The 18434-nt window shown below is 37.7% G+C and overlaps 3 protein-coding genes across 5 annotated transcripts; 2 read left to right on the plus strand and 1 right to left on the minus strand.

The window, feature by feature from the left end:
- Window positions 1-458: 458 nt before the first annotated feature.
- Window positions 459-7588, plus strand: LOC122082922 (phosphopantothenate--cysteine ligase 2-like). Of its 3 annotated transcripts, XM_042650718.1 has the most exons (11): window positions 459-801; window positions 1926-2068; window positions 4000-4156; window positions 4287-4410; window positions 4504-4548; window positions 4684-4769; window positions 5195-5247; window positions 5389-5448; window positions 5731-5832; window positions 6117-6236; window positions 6969-7588. In XM_042650718.1, exons 3-11 carry the CDS (start codon window positions 4009-4011, stop codon window positions 7218-7220), a joined length of 990 nt encoding a protein of 329 aa, XP_042506652.1. In that variant the 5' UTR covers window positions 459-801; window positions 1926-2068; window positions 4000-4008; the 3' UTR covers window positions 7221-7588. The 3 variants fall into 3 exon arrangements, with proteins under 3 accessions (XP_042506652.1, XP_042506651.1, XP_042506653.1); XM_042650717.1 differs by lacking the exon at window positions 1926-2068 and having other exon boundaries at window positions 463-801; XM_042650719.1 differs by lacking the exons at window positions 459-801; window positions 1926-2068 and adding an exon at window positions 835-858.
- A 231-nt stretch (window positions 7589-7819) lies between these two features.
- On the plus strand, window positions 7820-9414 carry LOC122082958. Its single transcript, XM_042650720.1, has 2 exons — window positions 7820-8411; window positions 8740-9414. Exons 1-2 carry the CDS (start codon window positions 7866-7868, stop codon window positions 8821-8823), a joined length of 630 nt encoding a protein of 209 aa, XP_042506654.1. The 5' UTR covers window positions 7820-7865; the 3' UTR covers window positions 8824-9414.
- Window positions 9415-10826: 1412 nt separating this feature from the next.
- On the minus strand, window positions 10827-18384 carry LOC122073996. Its single transcript, XM_042638799.1, has 5 exons — window positions 17944-18384; window positions 17607-17681; window positions 13532-13671; window positions 12285-12422; window positions 10827-11226 (listed from the first exon to the last, which is right to left on the minus strand). Exons 1-5 carry the CDS (start codon window positions 18197-18199, stop codon window positions 11017-11019), a joined length of 819 nt encoding a protein of 272 aa, XP_042494733.1. The 5' UTR covers window positions 18200-18384; the 3' UTR covers window positions 10827-11016.
- Window positions 18385-18434: the final 50 nt, after the last annotated feature.

The following is an 18434-nucleotide window of genomic DNA, read 5'->3' on the forward strand; positions in this document are numbered from 1 at the left end:
TGTTTTACTATGGTAAAACAGGGTGTTAATTGGGATGGTTCCGGTAGTCGGGATGGAACAAAAGTGTCAAATCTCAGTATTGTCCCGTTTAAACTTAGGTCCCAATCCTGATTAAGAATGAATGATATGATATAGTAATAGTTTCAAAACAATTATAGCCTTCCAGGCATTATAAAATGAGGAGAAGAACTTCAATGGTTCCTAACGAGATGATTTCATGATTTGAAGATTCTATTTTTCCATATTGATCTAGATAATCATCGAGGAAATCTGTTTGCTTGTGTAGCCACTGCACCATCACGCAGGTTAATGGGAAATTCTACATCGAGCAAATGGGGGATCAATAAATATTAATTAGATTGGAACAGTATCAGCCTAAAATTATAGTAGAAAAATTAATTAAAAAAAAAAAAGATTAGATCTATCCCGTTATGCTCCAATCCAAATCGATATCGGAAAGGTATCGGCCTTGGCTGTTGGATAAAAATCGCTTTTGGCTGGAATCCCCGCGGGATTTGGCTGCATAACCAAGCATGGTTTCGAATTTCGGTCAAAGAGGATGAAAATCGTCACCTGATCTTGGCTAAGAAGGTGGATGAGGTCAACAAGGCGGTATAGCTACTAGAAGAGGCAAATCCGAATCCGCGGAAAACGACCGGTTACAAGAAATTCGGTGTTTTCAATGTGATTTCATTCCAACTGCCAAATATTGAATTTTAGTCGGACATATCGAGAGTCTCGAGAGGTCGAGCGACTCGAGCCCTTTCGTCTTCCTCCCAAAGAGTTGAAATTCAGAGACAGGTACTCTCTCTCTCTCTCTCTCTCTGTCTCTCTGAAGCTGTTGGTGCTATCTAAAAGGTATGCGTATGTCTCGTCCATTATCTGTTTCTTCTTCTCCTCCAGCTTTTCCTTCATTTTTGTCGTGCTGTCTCAACTCCATCAAAACCAGAAGAACACCATGACAAGGCTCTCCATTTTATCTTAACGAAATAGACCCAAATCCATGTTTATGGAAAGGAGCCAATTGCAGCAACAACTATCGATCCATCACCCATCTATCTTTTCCCTGTTTGGAATTCTCTTAACTCTGATTTTCTACCCGATTTGTGAGAAATTGATACTTTAGAGTCGCTATTTCTCTAAAATTCTCTTTCAGTGATTCCTGATGAGTTCATCAGAGACTGTGGATGGATTAATGGGCTTAACGAGTTAGATTTCTCTACGAACAGCTTGTCTGGTCGTTTGCCTACTTTTCGTGGCTTATAGTACTTGGACTTGTCTTTCAATTCGTCGACTGGAAACATTGTTTCTCAATTAAATGGGTTGGTTGAAATCTGAAGCTTGAATCTGAGTGTCAACCAGTTCTATGGCTCTGTTCCTACCTAACTTGATAAAGCCATGATTTTGGAAGAGTTAGAGCACGATACCAACCACTTTGTAGGTCAAATCCCTGAAGAGCTCATGAATTAGACAAATCTAGTTCTGCTTGATCTCAGTAGTGATCAACTCTCTGGGTCTATCCTGATAGGATAGGACAGTTCTCCAAGTTAAATACCTGACTTCTATGACCATATTGGAGGAATTCCTGAGAGTCTCTCAAGGATTGAGATACTCTCTCGGTTTGCTACATATGGGGATATCTTTTTCTGGCAACATTCTTCTTGGGATTTCAAGATATCTAGGGACTTTGGACCTTAGTTACAACAAGTTAAATGGTTCAATCCCATCAGACTTTCTGTTATCACAAATTTTGCATCCTGTTGATCTATCCTATAACTTATTGGAGGGACAATGTCATCAAACATGGTGTTGATTTTCACATCTGTTGCTTTTTTGTTTAAGAAGTAATTAGAATTTTATATAGCTGGTGTAACAATACTCTTGTAATGCAATGCAAAAGTCTTACTTATATGAAGAAATGGCAGGAGAAAGATATTGTATATCGATGGAGGTGCATTGTCGATGTGGAAAACAAAGCAGAGATTCTCTACGATAACACTGTAAAAAATAAAAAAGGGATTTAGCGCAGCTTGGTAGCACCTGTGTATTGGGTAAAAAAAATTCTCAGGTTCAAATCCTGTCATCCCTACCTATTACTTCTCCTCTGGGCAGTAACGATGGATCAATTGAGGTCAAAACTGTGTTGTAGAAGTGCCAGAATTGCTTCTGTTAAAGTTCCTTCCAGATGCATTTTTGTTTCTTTTCTAATTCAGAAACACTTCTTACACCCTATTACCACACACATTTTCACTCCCGCAGAAGTGCTTCCCGAGAATAGAAACAAAAAAAAATTACTTCTAGCTTAGAAGCAGTCCCGCAAAACAGAAATGTTGTCAAATGGGACCTTCGATTCCCTCTGGTTTCCTCCTCTAAATCTTTCTTGGAGTTTTACTATCTTTCCCCATGTTAGCATTTTCTTTCTTATAGTATATATGCTTCCTTCTTGGTTGATGCTTGATTATCGATATTGAATCTCCAACTCATCTTTAGTTTCAGAATTGCTTCTTTATCTTTCATGAATTTATGAATCAATCTCATGATGTTTACATTGCTTCTTTTTTTTTAAATCTTCCCAAATCCTCTCAGTTGTTTATGTAGAAACGCAACCCTAAAACGATGCAGAAGATAATGGAAAAACAAAACAAACAATGCACACGGATTTTACGAGGTTCGGCAAGGTTGCCTACGTCCCCAGTGAGATGAGATCCTGCTTCACTATCAATGGAGAATACGGTTACAGCGCTCTTCCTCATACCTCTCAGTATTGCTTGTATTACAGAGAAAGAAACTCTCGCTACAAATATATAGCGAAAAAATCCTAATCCGGATTAAACTACAATTGCCCTGAAATAAAAAAAAATTCGAGCGGGGGGCTGCGCCCCCCTACACCCCCTGCTATGCAGGGGGCCCTCCTGCCCCCTTGCAACCCCCACGACCCGCTAACCGGCTAGCGGGACCGTCGTCCTGCCTGTCTAGATGCTGCACCAGTACTCCTTGGATTAAATTGCGACGGAATACAAAACATCATACACCAACAGTTTATGCAAATAAGGTGTGAAAATTATGGTTATGTTTCTCAAAGAGTTAATTTCAAACAGAACTTTCTTCTGAGTTCCTTTTATTTCTCTTTGGATGGAATTTAACCCTTCATAATGCTTTATTTTTTAATTGATGAGATTGATGGCTAATGATCCAATGGCCATGTACTTATTATCTTGATCTTCTTAGTAGTATTTTCTTCAGTTTGAAAGATTTGAATTTATTTTCTATGCAAAGTAATATAATAAAATATAGGAGACTTGAAATCGATTCTGCTCTTCTGTGTTTCTCATCCCTTAGCTTAGAATTCCAGTCTCTATTGTTATAGGTATTCTCTTTTTGCATATATTTATGGGGTTTCCCCCTCATTTTGGTGTGTCTTTCCATTTATCACCAAATAGCTTTGTGAATTAGAAATTTCTTTCTGCTTCTGCTTTTTTTTTCTTCTAATGCTGCACTGCTTCTGCATTTCATAGCACAGTTATATTTGGAACTTGGCTTAGGTGGAGTGCTAGTTTTGAATCCCCCCCTCCCCCAAGATCTGCTATGACACTGATTGGAAAAATGAAATTTTTAAAATTGAACCTTTTCTTATCATTGATGGATGTTTATTTAATGGATCTCTAAGAAATTGTAGCCCATTAGCTGATGAATATATTAAATTAAGAACTGGAATAGGAGTTCTAAGTCTTGCATGTACATATTTTGAAACAAGCATATGGCTATGTGAATCGAGAGAGTTTATAGCTTATGATATATATAATACATCTTGGGGAAAGGATGATATAATTGAAGTCCATGAAAAATTGTCACTTCTTGTTGACATTGTTCTCAGAGGATTCTTTGAATGCTCTGGCGCTCTTCAACAAGGAGACCCTAACTCCCATTCTTATTCTTATTACCGATATTTGAGTAGAATGTTAGGCAAAGTAGTGGAGTTTTATAGTGATTTGTCTCCAGATCTTTCCAATGGATTCAAGAAATGGACCAGAAGCTCCACAAGAGATACTGGATGCAGATGTCAAATCGTTTTTTGAATCAGCACCGCCTCTTAGAGATAGTCTCGGCCTTAGTAAGAGATTGGAGGAATTCATTGAAAGAAACTCCTCATCATCAGGCAAGTAAAGTTCTTTACCAAGTATAGATAAGTTTTACCACAGAAGCAACAAAGATTCTCATTCTTTTGTTTGTATGAACTCTTACTTGGTTTGGTTGGGTGTGGTGTCTTTGTTTGCGCTTAATTTCAGGAAATAAAAGACCTAATAAGGTTGTATGTGTAACATCTGGTGGTACTACAGTTCCTCTGGAACGGCGATGTGTTCGATTTATTGATAACTTCAGCTCAGGTCATCGAGGAGCAGCATCCACAGAGTATGCTCAGATTACACCTTTAATGTTTCTACTGCAATTTGTTTTAACATTAAACCTGATTTTGACAAGATGGACATGTGGGTAATGCTGCAGGTATTTTCTGAAGGCTGGATATGCTGTTATCTTTCTTCATCGACGGTGAATATTATGCTGATATCAAGTTTTCTTGCCCAGATTAAATTCCAAGTAGTTTACTTTGTGCAAGAGAATAACTAGGACTTCTTTTCTTTTTTCACCCTGTGATTTTGTTATTAATGTAATCTCTTAATATAGGGGAACCTGCCAGCCATATTGCAGATCGCTTCCTGACAATTCTTTCCTGGAATGTTTTGAGGTTACGGAGGAGTCTGCTGTTCAAGGTCTGCTCCTTTGGGCTTAACGCAAAACTATTCTTAATGCAGAAGAATTGTATCATTGAAGGACTTAGAAATTGAACCTGTCAACATTGCACCATACTAGATCTTCTTCTGACAAATAGTAGTAGCCTGGAAGAGCATCCATGAAAATTTCAACAAATTTTCCATAATTGCATTTGTCTAACTTCATGGGTGCTATTAATTTGTCAAGGGTAGCTGTATCATTGATCTCTTATCTCTTCTCTGGTAATTGTTTGGAACTCTACCATATAGAGGGAGAATCACATCCCTTTTTCTCTTATTTTTCCCCATAAGAGCATGTATATTTCTCTTTTTTTCTCGGGGGTGAGGTGGATTGGGAGGAATCAATTTTTCTGGAATTGATATTTTCTGGCACTGGTCTCACTGGACTTGGTGTTCTTTTTCAGTCTGTCAGTCGCATTCTGCAGTAGTGACAAGGGCACTCAGGGATCACCATGCTGTATGGGCCATTATAATTTATATTACTTTTTTTTTTGTTGCTTTGGTTTTCTATTTTGACCTAGTTTGCTTTGCCAATCCTATTTTGCTGGAGAAACGTTATTGCATAACACTGATAACAACCCACCTTTCCTAATTGCAGGCTGTAAATAAACAGCTCTTACTGAAACTTCCTTTTACAACTATCTTTGAGTATCTTCAGGTTAGCATGATTTTTCACAAGCCAAATGTATCAGTATGTTTGCAGCGATGTTTGAATGCTAGAATTTTATTTAGGAATTTGATGCATCATTGTACCTGAGGGTCGTCCATATACCTTATGATGATGCATTTTTTGTTTCCCCTTACCTTTTCTCTATCTTATCAACTTTTTCTGTGCCCCATTTTATTCTTTCATTGCATGGAAGAGAATTTCATCAAGATTGTCTTGTGATAACGTATTCTGACACTCAATCTGAGGAAATTTTTTGGTATTTGTGAATAGATGTTAAGGATGGTTGCAATATCAATGAGGCATCTCGGGTCACATTGCATGTTTTATCTTGCTGCTGCAGTATCCGACTTCTATGTCCCTTGGGAGTGTATGGTAAGAATGTGTGCAATTATTTAAATTAGTTTGTTTAACTTTATCTTATACTTACACATGCATTAGGTTTAGCCCTCTTCCATTGCTGAACGCTGGTTTTCCCTATAATTTGAAGGAACTATGTTTGACACATGTGACCTATATATTTGGTCATACATTCAGGATTATTCTTATTTCTTGGACCCTGATGATGCCACAATCTCATTATTGAACACAGGATTCAATCAATTTTATTTTAGCAGCAAACGGTTGCCTAATGTTCTCACAATCTCATTATTGTGCAGACGGAGCACAAGATTCAATCAGCCTCTGGTCCACTAGATATGCAACTAGCCCAAGTGCCAAAGATGCTCTCGCTGCTGAGAAAAGAATGGTCTCCCATGGCGTTCTGCATTTCTTTCAAGGTTCCTTATCTTTATATTTCAATACGCCTGCTAAGAGAAATTTAGAATCCTTTTTTTTTTGGGGGGGGGGGGAGTGGTGGTGATGAAATACTTGAGGGAGAGAAGGCAGTCCTCGGTGCAACTGTAAGGTTGCTCTATTGCAACCCAGTGTTCATAGGTTCGAACGAGGAAATAGCCTCTCCACAAAGTGGAGTTAAGGCTGCATGCATATGCCCCTCTCCAGACCCTGCAGTAGTGTGAGCTTCTTGCACTAGGTATGCCATTTTTTTAATGAATTTCTTAAAGGAGCAACCAAATGTGCAATTTTTCATTTGTTTATTCTTAATTTTGTTCTTACTTCCTTTCATGGTTCTTCAGTTTTGAGAAACTTTTAGGAAATATAGCTTAAAGTTCCATGAAAATGCAATAGTTCTCAGAGGAAAACCTAGTTTGGTGATTCATGCCATGGAAAACAAATTAATTAGGTACCTTTTTCTATTTAAATTTTCTGTCCCTTTTTTTTTTTAATGATTAGCTTTTTCAAGTCATGTAAAAAACGAAACGGTCTGGTGAAACATCTGATCCAATGTATCCAGTCATAAGGAAAAAAAAAAAAAACATGATGAAATTATTCTCAGTTTCCTTGTGCATCTGATGATGCAAGCATTGCTTTATTTACTGGTGAAATCTTCAAATGTGAACCTACTTAGTATATAAAATATTAAAAACTTGATGTTCAGTTCCTTTCAACAGCTGGAAACAGATCCAAAGATTTTATTAGAGAAGGCTGATAAGGCCCTAAGGAAGTACAAGGTGCATATGGTGGTGGCCAACGAGCTTTCAACTCGTAAAGAAGTCGTCACGGTCGTCACAGAAAGTGAAAAAATTACAGTTCACAGAGACAAGAACCAGCCTGATGATGACGTGGAGAATCCTCTCATTAAACTCTTGGTAGAGAAACACTCAGCTTATACTGAGGAATCTATTCCAAGGGAAACGACCTAGTTCACAACATAGATGACAGACAATCCTCAAATTGCTTCCCTAATAATGTGTGGTAGGTCATATCAACCTCAATCAGCCCTTTCTACTTTCGTGGAATTGGCATAGTACAAAAATGATCAAGAATAAAGCAAGGACAGTGGATCATGATTCATGAAGGAAGAGAAGAAACTATTTTCCCCCCTATATTATTTCCATTATAAATGGGCCAAAATTTTGTTGCCTAATAAAACAAGCAATGGCATAGTCAATGGTTACAATTCAGTAAATATAAAGAATTTACTTGCTCCAGTCTATGTATTATCTCCTGAACTTGATGTGACTGTCAGATTATGAGTTCTGTATTTTCTAATCTATACACTTTTTGCCTAGAGTTTGCACCAGTATGTTCTTTAAAATCTTATATGGTCTTAAATTGTTTTAGGGGAGAGATTCAATGGAAGTGGGAGAAAGAACAACTCAATTGTTGTTGTTGTTGTTTCTTTTTTTCAACTCAATTTTTTTTTGTTACTCTAATGTGATTCTGAAAAAAAAAAATAGGGAGATTATGTTGTACCACTCCTAAAATTGAAAATAATTTGGAGTAACCCCCCAAAAATGAAAATAATGTCTAAAAACCCCATTCTGTTAGGTTTAAGGCGTTAAGTGATGATGTCATCCGTCATTTTTTCGTTAAATGGCCAATCTACCCTTATGGGTATGTTAAGTTACTATAATGACCTTGGTCACCATTTAGTAAAGTTGGTATTTCACTACTGTTTCTCTATTGAATGGTATATCACTTCACTACTGTTTCAACAGAACTGCTTACCCCAAGGGTTTGATGAGAACGATGGAGGTACTGGATCTGCAGAGTGGTCTGCAGAATATGAGGATACTCCATATCCAGGGTTATTGTCCAGCGATGGGGTAAGCAATTCTATTGAGATCTCGGAGAGTGTTGATGCCGGTGGCTATTCGGTAAAATTGTCTGAGAGCCAGCATAACATCATAACTCAAATGCCTACTTCACCTGAGGAAGAATCAAGTGCTCCTATTGAACATGCTTCTGATACTCAGCAGGTAGGTGTGAGTGAAACAGCGAGTGCTAATGGAAACGAAATTCCGGTGGAGGATGAATCCTCGAGGGGTGAGGGATTCATGCCTGAGACAGAACAAATTAAGGTAGTTGACAAGGGTTCTCTGGTTGATCAGGCACAGATACAATCATACTTTGGGATTCTCAATTCTATGTTTCCTTTTACAATTCTTGAATCCGATTTCAAAAGCCCCCACCTTCCTTGCCTGAAAAAGAAACTTTCCCTCTTTATTATAATGAATGTATTTCTCCTCCATTAAGAAATGTAAAAACACAGGAATCCAGGCATTTGGAGGTGGATGATGTGGATGACAACAATAGGATTCTGGATAATCCGGACAACATTATGCAAGATACTCAGGACGAAGACAACCTCAATGAAGATGCAGGGAAGGAAGACATGTTTGTTGATGCGCTTGACGAGCTAACTGTTTCTTCTGCAAGGAGTATGGACGAACCAGTGGTGAAGCGAAATACCTCAAGGGTCTAGGGCTTCAAGCTACAAGCTATGAGAAGATCTGCTGCTAGGGGACTATCCACCGCAGCTGATACCAGAGTCACCAGATCTACGCAATGCAGCTACGGCCTTCTGCTACAATATACTCTCCCAGCTAAGGTCGCGGCTGAGCACTTGGTGAGAGAGAGCATGTAATGGTTTGGAAGAAAATGGGTTCTTTTATAGAGTTTAAATATAAGGGTAAAATGGATATTTCTCACTTTCAGTTAACGGTGTTACAAATTAGGGGTGCGGTAGACATTATTTTCATTTTTAGGGATTATTCCAAGTTATTTTCAATTTTAGGGGGTACAAGATAATTTCCTAAAAAAATAAAATAAAGGTAAAATTAGCAAGTTGGAAAAAAAAAGAAGTTAGATGTATATGTCTCCAAATTGAAAGATCTGTCGGGCAATAAACCTCACCTGGTTGTAACAAGGTCTTGGGATCAAATCCCACCATTACCATAGGGAAGAGATGGAAGGGAGTGAGGTTTAAAATATGGGAAAGGGAAATGATTAATGTGTGGATTCTTCTGCATGTCTTCTCACATCCTTTTCTATGGGCATCACACCTTCTCTCAATAAATGTACCTTATTGTTTGTCAGTTCAATTTTATCATAGTACCTTGTATGAGTACTAATCAAACAACCTCAAGCTTCTAACACTTTTATTAGAAGATAATGGCTTTAAATATTTAAGTTGATCATGATCGTGCATTTGTTATTTTAAATCATGGCAACCACTAAGCATCACTAGATCAACAATCATAGTTGCTAAAATGATTCGTTTGAACCTTCATCACATTCAATGCATGATATTATAATTTAAGAGATTGAGTTCCCTGAAGACACATTTGCCCCTTATTTTGTAAGGAGAGAGAGAGACATAGGGAAGTGCTAGCGTAGCTTACGAAACCTGGCAACGTTCTTACTCCCATAATTGTAATACTCTATTACTAAGATTGAGAGAAAAAAACATATTTGGTAATTATCTGGTGTTCTCACTATTGAAGCTACAATTTCTATCCTAACCCCACAATCAATGCAACATTCTTGTTCAAATGATATGGCGTGGAAAACCATTTGGAGTCTTAAGACCAACCTCAAATTTAAAATATTTTTTGTGGAAAATCTTGAAGGGTGAAGTCCCCATTAAGACATACTTAAGACCATTGTGGATGTTGATTAATGCGGATTATGTAACTCTGAGTAGAAAACAGATTGGCATCTTCTTTATTTGTTTATTTATTTATTTATTATGTAATGGATTTGGACTGCTTGAACTCTAGGGCTCCGGACTAAATCTTCAAGGTCCCAATTTAGTGAATTTAATTAAAAATTCATCATCAACCCAAGTATCACAAATTCTGATATACCTATTAAGGCTAAGGGTAGGAAATCTCATGATGCTTTTATGAACAAGCTCGTAGTTGAAGATTTGCATTTTTCTTACTTTAATACTATTTTCATTTCACCCAAAAAAAAAAAAACCAGTCCTCTCCATATGCAAATGGAGGGTCCAACTAAATATCAAACAAAGTAGAGATGAAACTGAATAGAACATGCCTAAAAGCAAAATATTTTACTAATAGAACTAAAGGCTCTTAAACATTTAGCCTGCACTTTATACAGGAAAAAAGAAAAGCAGAGGCTGCAGAAGTCGCACCACATTTTTTGAACTTTTTATTTTGGAAAAATCCATCCAAACCACGATCTCTCTCTCTCTCTCTCTCTCACACACACACGGCTTGATCGGTCCATAAATACTTCTATATAATGCATTACATGTAACTCTTATTTTTCAACCAAGAAAGCAATGTAATATAGCAATCAGCCTTCATGGTGTGTTAGATATTGTATTTCTACAAAATCCTGAGAAAAATCATGTTTGGAAGGGCTTATTTTAGGGCAATCAAAGGGTTTCTTCACATCCCTTGATTCCAAATAGTAGGGATATTCTAATGGAAATTCCAATTAATGGCAGTACGTACCATTAGTTGTCCTGACCAAAGTATTGCAATATATCAGATCTTGGGACCTTTAGAGTATGTTTAGATGAATAGATTTCACGGTGATGATTTTACATTCTTCTATATACATAACAATTATATATACACAGTTGAAAAACAGGAATATGGACCCCCTACCAACCCTTACAATTCAAGGAACCAAATGATCAGAGTCACTGGTATACAACAGTGAAACCGTATTCCAGGAAATTGTCTATGCTGCTTCATCATCATCGGTGTCGAGTTCAAGGCCTTCGGCTGCAAGAAGCTGACCGATGACTTTTTTCTTCTCGTCTTCTGCTTTCTTACGCATTATATCCCTTTTCTTCAGGACCAGTGTATGTCTTTTGAGGGTATTAGAGAAATATTCCTTGGATGCTTTCTTTTCTTTCGCCAGGATCCTCCTCTCTTCCTCTGGATCAATCTGAGATGGAATCTAATCATCAACAATGCAAGACACAACAAGGGAAACAAAAAACACAACATAAAAAGACCACAACCAGAGTCACATGACTCTCTTGATGAAGCTTCCTATAGTTCCCCAAATTACTGGTCTGGACAAAACGGAGGTGGAGGGGAGAGAAGAAACAAATCTCCAGGGTATTTTGCAAAATTCTCTGGAACAACAAATAATTGCCTTTGGATCCACCAATGTATTAATGAAGACACCCCGAAGATGTACCAGTGATTAAGGTCAGCATAAGCATAAATGTGTTGTACAGGATACAATATTTAAGGAGATATCATATTTACTGGCATTCTGGTATGTATGATGTTTTTAGAAGGAAAAATCTCTCATTCTTAAAGCGAATCATTGTTCTTCTACTGCACGCACAGAAGAACAAGATTCACCATGTAAGAATACTGCTTAGAATATTTTCCATGCCAAAAATCAACTCCATTGGATGAAAATACCGGTCTCATCTATTCAAACAGGTCACTTGGGGGGGTGTTGACTAGCGAAATTGGTCTACAGGTTTAAATGGTTACAACCATTCAATCCAATTATGTGTAAAGTTTCTTCAAGTTGCCATCTTCTCCTTTGGGAGGGAGGTTAAAATTTTCCTTCTTATTAAAAAATAAAAATATATAAAAACAAAGAAGAAGAGGAAGAATATCTCCAAGATTTTTTTTTTTTTGGGGTAAATACTATCTCCAAGATGGAAAGCCCCAATTTTCAGAAACATAACCTCAAGAATCAATTGCTGTTGGAAGGCTGCTCTTGATGTCGTCATCTTGGAGCTTGGCTCCTATTCCCTCTTGCATAATCATCCCTTTATTTTCATAAATATATGGGAAAAGAACCAGCAATTGGAAACAGTGCGGAATGTGTGTTCTTGACAACAGAGTAGGATTAGTATTTTCATCTTCCCAAAAATCTGTTAGGCCAATTCTTCACCAAGACTGATCTCACGAGCATGAATGTAACCTAAGTAGGACCTCCATGCAAAAGTCATGCAAGTACATAAAAGGACTAAATACCTTTGAACGAGACAAACGGCGTGCACGGAGGTTCATCTCAAGCTGTTGCTGCTCAGCCCAAGCTGTAATTGCCATATCACCTCGCTGATCAAAGGCTTTTCGTTTTTTCATTAGCCACTCCATCCATGCTTGAGAAGCCTGACAGAAAGAGACAAGAAATGAAGCATAGTGACTAAGAAGAAATAGACCAATACATACACTCTCACAACTAGCTTTTTCCTATGATCTGAAATGATCAAGTTAACCAGGATTAATAGTAGTTAATATGTTTCACAAGAAGCAGACTCATTTTACATTACAGAAACAAGATCAACAGCTTAAGAAAGCTTAATGTTCAGTACATCAAAGCAATGGAATTCAGAAATTCCCAAGAAAGCATGTCTGCTGAGTCAACTCAAAGTTGCTCTAATTAATCAGCAGCTCTGGACAGGATCTTATTTTGACCAAAGTCAAGGTCCTCTCTTACAGGTCAATAGATGGATAATGGTTACTCTTTATGCTTCGGCAGGTGAATTGCTTTCAGATTGTTATTTGTGACAAGACAAAATACACTTTGCTGTAAGGATCCCAGGAATAGTTGAATGCAATCCCAGAGTCCAACAGTGTAATATTTGAGGTAGTTGGATACAGACAAATAATACAAAGTCAGCAAAAAATAGAATCCTGAACCCATCCCACCTGATCCATCCAAAACCTACCCCTTTAATAATTGGTTGGAGTCGCGTTCATCCACTCATCAAGATTATTAAATGGGTGGGGTTGGGGACGGCCTCCAGAGCCAGTGGGTTACTGCACCCATACTCAACCTGCCTGTTTATACCCACTTGATATGGTGCTAACTTTTTCATTAAACTTTTAATTACCTTTGTGTGAGCTTCAAATCTACCTCAATTCGCTTGATAAAACCTGATTAAAGGTGATTTAAAAATAATTTCCCGTTGAACCCACCCAACTATTGATGGGTTGGTTGCGGATAAACCACTCACAATCCATAATATAAGTGGATAGAGCAAGGCTGGATCAATGTCTTGGCACCCAAGCTCAACCTGCTCAAATCCACCCGATTGCAGTCCTTATGGCAAACTTATGTCAACAAAAAGAAACCAATATAACTACATTCAGGTAAGCTTCAAGGGAAACCCAAGAAATAGCAATTTTTCAAATGCAATCACCAGCTGTTTTAAGTTTCCACTGTCTTTGCTATATAATCGTACATTAAAATCAACACACAAAGTAACAACTCTAACCTTCATGGGATTGACACGGTGCTCACTATCATATTGCCTCCGCCTTTCCACATCTATAAGCAGCTCATAAGCAGCTTGAATCTTAATGAATCGAGCTTCCGCAGTTTCCCCTTCCTCAAGGGTTCCTCTACCATTGTACACTAGAAAAGAAAAGTCAATCTGATCAGCTAAAGATATAACCAGGGTAGCACACAAAAATTCTGCACAAACATGAAATTAAGAAGCATCAAAAGGCATAACATTGCACTTCTCATTGTCTATAAGGTAGAGGCGCATGAGAAAACAAATAAACTCAGTTCCTCTACCCCCCTACCCACCCAAGGGGGCCAGTGATCGGGCATGCATTCAGAGTAACTAGTGAATTACAACTCTCATGCACTGCAACTAGTGCCTTGGTCTTTGTAGCATTGGTGCTTTTTGCTGGTTGGTTTCATTAGTACAAAGCTGCTACAAAATTGGCTTGGCTCCAAGATGTAGATTTCATGTTGGATCACCACTTAACATGGTCACTACGACTTCCACAGTTCTAACTTTTTCATGAGTGTAGAAACCAAGTACATGTATCTTCTTCAATTAACCAAATCCTAGGCACTGGAACAGAACCTAAATGAGATCCATATCTGACTTCCTGAATTTAATCTGATTCTCGAATGAAAACATATGGCAGTTCTTACAAAAATACATGACTAGAATTAACCGTGGCAATCTATTCTATTAAGTTTGTCTCGAATTCTTGACCCCTTTTGAAGATTGATCCGCTCCGACATATTTTGGTGGTGACCCGAATGAGAAGTTTTTCTGAGATCTTTGATGGAAGCAGAGGGGTTGGGCCGATAGGTGGTTCGACCCACGACTTGGAGTATATAATGTACTGTTGTCTTGTTGAGAAAGTCATTGTTCTTTGGGGGTTTATAGAGCTAGGGTTTCAGGGTGAGTTTTCTCGCTGCTGCTTGGGGTGTAATCTCTCTTCTGCATAGTGAAACATCTTCTTCTTCGCCCGAGGACGTAGCACACAACACTGGTGTGTGAACCTCGTTAAATCTCTGTGTCGTGCGGATCTTTTGTCTATTTATTTTCGTATTTCTTGGTGTTTGATCTAACATATTCCATAATATGGAAACATTTTTGCATATCACAATATTCCATAAAACTCTTCCCAAAATGTTATTGTTACATAACAATATAACTTGCAATTGCCGATTAACGGTTAAAATATATGTTAACATCTTAAAACTATAAATCTGAACTTCATGTTGTTATTATTTGAGCATTACACAGCAAGATCTGAAACCTTAAGGAAGTTTTAGTGTGACTCAAGCTTGTTCTTCAATCGCCAAGTTCTAAGACACCATGCATGCTTTTTATGGTTTCCATGCTTTCCGTAATTCTTTATATTTCAGAAGGTTTTGCACTTTCCCAGACTCCAATAAACTTCCAAAATACATTTCTTCTTCCAAATGACTATCCTTTAGACTGATATCAAAATTTAAAGCTTTCCACGTAATGTTGGACTACAACTAGAGGGGATATAAGGCCACAATACTTCCGCTTATCAACGTAGCACTCTTCAAGAAATGGAGCAACACATGAATTTCAATACCATGGTTAACAAATATTAGAAACCTGGAGAAACCCACCAAGTACCAACCCATAATATTGCTTTACCCACTCCTATCCATTGTCAACTTCCTCTAGATCATCCCTTCTTGCACCCTTCCCCATATAAATCCTCCATCCATTCAAGCCCTTCACTGATAAGACTACTAAGTAGGTTATGCAAGCAAGTGGAAATATGCACATCTAAGCCAAACCTGGCAACCCTGTAATGAAGCCACCTGATGTTATATCTTAAATATGAGCCAATGCACTCCCTCCACAATCTCCAAGAAATTACAAATTCATTCCTTTCCCTAAACAAGGCAAATAAATGCAAGAGTACAAAATTTTCAAAGGTTAAGTGCGATAAAAAAAGGTACAGAGACAAACGCTTTTAAACTCCTGCATTCGACAATAACTAAAGATAAAAAAACACAATATACACAAGCAATTAAGGAAGTTATACCAGATTCAGCAGCATAAAATTGTTAAAGATACAAAAAAGGCAAACATGATGATCTAATCAATCTTTATGCTACACAGGTGGACAGGGCCCTCATCCTTCAACATAGAAGATGAACACTCATTTAGAAAAAAATTGCCAAAAAAAAAAGTAGTAAATTTTGAAAGAAGATAGTACAGTAATTACTCTTCATCCCTCAACACGATATGATGAACATTGATTTAGAAAATATTTAAAAAAGATACAGAAAGAAGATGCTACAATAATTAATATAGAAGGAAAGGGGGAAAAAGAAGAGAAAACTAACTGCTCTTACATGATACTGAACACATATTTACCAAGACATTAAGCACTTCATGATAGAACTTTGGGGGTTCTACTGAAGAAACAGTGGAAAAATCATCCTTTTATTCTTGAAAGGGGTTTAGAGTTACAAGCTAGATCCCTTTGGAATTACGGGTTTTCTTTCTCAATTACTTTGGAATCTCTGGTCTGCACAGGATTTACTGCCACATGGCAGGTCATATGATGCTGAAATTTTGTAGATAGGTAGACCCAAAGGTTCCCGGCTCACAATTCAAGTTTCAGCCCAACAAAGTAGGCCATGTGGAAAAATACAGCTTTGCAAAATCCAGGACTACAGGAGGGTGTATGCCAATATATGGCAGCTTATATGATTGAGTTTGAATCTGAAATTTGACACATGGCCTATCTAGGTCATCTCCTAGATATCCAATAGTCAAAATTGCCACACCACCTTTCCATATTATACAACTAAGTGCGCAAAACAAAGGTACCAATCTGGTTGGCCAGATCAAAAAGTCTTTTGCTTAGAAATACCAACCTATGATTTTTTTTCCCCCCTAATAACAGATAACACAAATGGAGGTAAGTAAAAAATTAACTATCCTAGTGAAAATATTCCTGAAATAATTTGGAAGGTGGCAAATGAAGAAGAAATTGCACAAAGAACCTCCTTTCTTTTTCTACGTAAAGGAAATCACAAAATTCAGAGATGATGACAAGATATCCTTCTTTCTTTTTGGAGGTGAAGGGGCGGTCGTCCGTCTGTAGAGTTACTATAAGTTTTAAAATAGTTCTAGCGAAAAGCTAGACTGGACTTATAACTCATAAAGCTCAGATGGCACTAAGATTCTGATGAAGCAAAATTTTCAGCACTATTGGAATGTATTTAGTTTTAACTCTTTCACGAATCTCATCATAAAGGAAATATATGTTCCATACCATTGCAAGTGCAATATGTCCCAGAGATGAGAAGTAAATACTCAAATAGGACATAGGTAGACTGCTGTAGAAATATTTTAAGTTTTTGCTTTGTTTGTGGGCCCACACATGGGACATAAGCTGTCTGTTTACTGTTGGCAGATGATGGGTAGCAATATCATTATTTCCCATCAACTAAATTAAGGAGAAGATGATTTGGCAGGCTAAGGAAGATCTCCTTCAATGGTCCAACAATTAGAGTCATGTGAAGCTGAACTGGTCAATCCGACCACTGAATGATATATGGACCAGGCAACATGTCAATTTAGTGACCCCCTATATATTAAGTACTCCCATTGTTATTTTCATCCGTTAAAATAATTTCTTCAGAAAGATTGACTACTCAAATCATTTTTTGAAGGAAGCAGAATATATATGGGATAAAATTTCCCATGATTAACCGGACTCTTGACAAGGTCCACACAATTTGAGGGCCAACTAAGATGCCACATGGCAGATACTAGGACCATCGAGGAAGACTGATGTAGGTTGGTCATCAAAAAACAAGCCCCAATTAAATTATTTAAGTACTAACATATAAATTAAGTGTGACATTTTCAAACAGAGAATAAGTAGGCCGATTCCCTGTTAATAACTCCTCCTCTTCCAATCAAAATCCACAGGTTCCTTATCTTACCAACGCAAGACATTATCAAGTACTAGTAGCATGAACTATTAATATTATATTATAAAGTTCAAAATTTGAAAAGAACAGAAGATAAATAAACAAACCATCTGGGTGATAGAACTTCGCCAACCGTCTGTATGCAATCTTTATTTTCTCTTCACCAGCATCTCTATCCAACTCTGAGAAGCACATTAAATAGCTAGGTGAGATCCAAATCAAGGATGAATGATAAGATGAAGATAAAGTTTCTAAATAATGTAGTTCTACATGATTAAGTTTCTAAATAAAATCAAGCTAACTTCGTTCTCATCCTATAACAAACTCCATATCTTAGGCAATATAAATCAAAGTAAAAAATTCCACATAGCATCAACACAAAAAAAGAAAGTGGTATTTTCAATTGAAAATCAAAACAAAAGCTGTTTTGAGTGAGTCTTTTACCCAGAGTTTCATAAGGAGATTTCTCATCCTTCCAATTCGATGCCCTGACGATAGTTCTCCTGGAATTGATGCGGTATGCGGATTCGTTCCGAAGGATATCCGAAGAATCAAAAAACGGAGAAGAGACAGACGGAGAAGAAACCCGTGACCTGTAACTGGTGTTTCGGAAAGAAATTCCAGGTCGCACTTGGTGTCTGCAACAGAAGAAGGAAGAGAAGACTATGTGAGGCCGATAAATCGCTCTGAGATTGCTCATGTCTTCTTCTCTCCACTTTATTTCCCAAAATCGATGGAATTCGACAGAAAAAAGGGGGGGAGGGAGGGAAGGGGGATTAGGGTTCCGTGGTAGTCTTAATTGTTCGTGGCATAAGATAGATCCAAGGAGGAGAACGGAATGATGGATTTTCAGGGGAAGCAACAGCGAGCCGTTTACTACACTATGGGGCCCACTAAGGAGCAGAGGGCAATGACCAAATGTGCATAGATGGAAA

This window comes from Macadamia integrifolia, chromosome 1, assembly GCF_013358625.1.
Source record: "Macadamia integrifolia cultivar HAES 741 chromosome 1, SCU_Mint_v3, whole genome shotgun sequence".
Classification (NCBI taxonomy): Eukaryota; Viridiplantae; Streptophyta; class Magnoliopsida; order Proteales; family Proteaceae; genus Macadamia; species Macadamia integrifolia.